We start from the raw sequence: 2,797 nt of genomic DNA on the forward strand, positions 1-2,797 counted from the left end.
CGTTGCGTCGACCATCCGCTGTGCTCGACAGTCAGTTCGCTTGAGCGCGCGCGCCGCACAGAAATGGCTGTAACTTTTTACAGACAACAAAAAATGACATGGGCCAAATTGGGTGTTCAAAAAGGATGTTTTTTTGGTAGTATTATATCATTGAAATATTTTTTTAGTATTGTGAACATTATATATATCAGCTTGAATATACGTGTTTCAAGAATATAAGGTTATTTCGTTAAATTCGATGGAATGTAAGAAAAAGTACGCCAAAAAAATTAGTACCTATGCGGATATTACATTTAAAGGTATGATCTAAAATACGTGTTTTTGCAAAAAAAGTACAAAAATTTTTTTTCACAAAATCTAGGCCTTCAAAGTTGGTTAATATTCAAAAATTCAATTTTTATACTTTACGTCTCCCTCTTTGATCGTCTGTAAAACAGTTTAAAAAAATGATATCGACAATTTGTAGGTAGTCATTTTAAAGCTTATGATGTGTGCTTTAAGATAGTATAGTTTATTTTGGAATAATAGATGTCTTTTGCACTTTTTTTTAAAGAAATAACACAGGAATATAATTGTAGCCAAAAAATAATGAAAATTGGAGCATAAAGAAATGAAGTTTAATGAAAAAAAAATTTTTTTTAACACTTTCAGTGCATGGAGGTGGTTATTAAGATATAAATCTTGACGAATTGAAATGAAAAAAATTTTTTTTTATTTCTGAATCATTGTGACATAAAAAAAAACGTAAATTCGGCGAAATTACGTGTTTTTTCGGTATATAACTGAGCATTTCAGAAGTATATAACTGAGCATTTCAGTGTAAGCTGATCTGATAGGTGAATGTAAAGGTTGTATGCTATTGGTGGACATAGTGAGAAGGGAGAAGGCCGTCTGTGAAATTTCGGTAATCTATGGTGAAAGGCGATGCAGAGGAACTTGAATGCGTACGTTAGTCCCGGTAGTCTATGTGCACCTGGCTGCGTTGAAGGTACGTAAAGGAATTGTCCGTAGTATTTCGTGACAGTTTTCCATTATTATATTGTTGTCATAAAATATTACAACATTAATATTTTTATAATCGAATATCAATTTTTCATGGTAATTTTTTTCAAAAATTTGAAAATAACAAGACTTTGCACAAAATGGCAGACATATTTTACAAGAAAAACAGCAGTAGTAAAGATATTTTTGACGCTGGTGAGCAGTGCACATTGATTTTATATGGAGCGTCAAAGTCGGACAACGATCTCAACAAATATAGATACAAATGTTTTGTCAGAGGCGTCTCTAAACGGCGCAAAATGTCTCTCGCGTTTTTACCGCCTACGGATGACTCAGCTCGACAACATTTCAAACGAGTATATCTCCAAGTACAGCAATGGTTAGGACAAGGCGAAAGTTTCTCTGCAAATGACTGGGGATGGATTCAAAAAGATTTTTTACATCCCATTTCAATGACGAAGTCTCCAGCCCCTGAAAAACTATTAAGAAATTTATTTTGCAGTTGTAAAAGCGGCTGCGAGAATAACTGCGGATGTAAAAAAACAGGTTTATACTGCAGCACTGCCTGCTTAACTTGCAGTGGCGTGGACTGCCTGAACGCACCTCCAATTGAAGACATCATCGAAACTGACACAGTAGGCGATGTTCAAGACTCAGAAGAGACCGATTCATAAACATATTTCTTATATTAAACAACATTATATGAATTTATTATGTTTATACTTTTTCATTAAAACGGTCCTTATCAGACAAACCATCTTCATTTTTCTTTCATTTGACCTTAAATTGTTCAGTCGTCGTTAAGTTCGTCGTTAAGTCGTCGTTAAGTCGTCGTTAAGTTCGTCGTCATTTTATATTTCTTAAATGTAATATAAATTTGGTTATTGCAATATCCAGAAACCCTTGAAAAATAATTTTTTTCGGTTTATTTTACAATATTTCACATTTTCATCGGCCATATTGACTCCGCCATTTTGAATTTTTTAAATCTGACATCAAATTCGTGTTCAGCATACCCGAGAATCCCCAGGAAACAATTTTCATAATTTTTCATCATATTATAATCGAGATATTTCATTTTACTACTAATTTTCCAGTTATTTGTTACTTTAAACTATTCAGGTTAAAAAATCTGTCACATCGATGGAACAGAGGAACATATATGAACACGTAAATGAGGGTAGAATAAATATTTATTTCACAAATTCTATGCTGTAAAACACATTTTCCGGTGTAAGAATACAAATTATTTTCTATTCTAGTAGTTTATTTCAATATTATCTTATAAAATTTGTAATAACAACTTTTATTGCAATATTCTTTCGTACGCAGGTTTAGAAAGTGTCTGCAATGCAGTAGAAAGCGTGTGTATATATATATATTAGTAAAACTAATGATATGTATCATTTGTATAAAAGATTTGATATCAACAATTGTGGCGCCAAGTTAAATTCTGTTAATGTTTTTACTAAATCTAATGATATATGTATAATGGCTTTATTCCCCTTCAAAAATTATTACATGAAATCACAAAATTTACTAAATCTAATGATATATGTATCATCTGTATAAAAGATTGGATATCAACAATTGTGGCGCCAAGTTAAATTCTGTTAATGTTTTTACTAAATCGTAAAAAGATTTGATGCCAACAATTGCTGCTAAGTTAAATTCTAAAACTTACTTTTTTAAAAAAAGGTAAAAAAAGCCCTAAGCGTGCATGTTTCACGTGTAGAACCACCATTTGGGCCGGTTTCACCAATGCCAATTACTTAATCGGCCGTGAAACTGATGA

General features: G+C 32.1%; 1 protein-coding gene across 1 annotated transcript; it reads left to right on the forward strand.

Annotated features, from left to right (window-relative positions):
• The first annotated feature begins 867 nt into the window (after window positions 1-867).
• On the forward strand, window positions 868-1,750 carry LOC108757424 (uncharacterized). Its single transcript, XM_018501835.1, has 2 exons — window positions 868-1,381; window positions 1,505-1,750. Exons 1-2 carry the CDS (start codon window positions 1,143-1,145, stop codon window positions 1,674-1,676), a joined length of 411 nt encoding a protein of 136 aa, XP_018357337.1. The 5' UTR covers window positions 868-1,142; the 3' UTR covers window positions 1,677-1,750.
• Window positions 1,751-2,797: the final 1,047 nt, after the last annotated feature.

The sequence above is a fragment of the Trachymyrmex cornetzi genome, unplaced genomic scaffold, assembly GCF_001594075.2.
Source record: "Trachymyrmex cornetzi isolate Tcor2-1 unplaced genomic scaffold, Tcor1.1 scaffold1421, whole genome shotgun sequence".
Taxonomy (NCBI): Eukaryota; Metazoa; Arthropoda; class Insecta; order Hymenoptera; family Formicidae; genus Trachymyrmex; species Trachymyrmex cornetzi.

Coding starts and splice junctions, on each gene's coding strand:
- LOC108757424 (XM_018501835.1), top strand. CDS start 1,143: ATGGCAGACATATTTTACAAGAAAAACAGCAGTAGTAAAGATATTTTT. Junction 1,382..1,504: donor TATCTCCAAGTACAGCAATG/GTTAGGACAAGG, acceptor TTTATTTTGCAG/TTGTAAAAGCGGCTGCGAGA.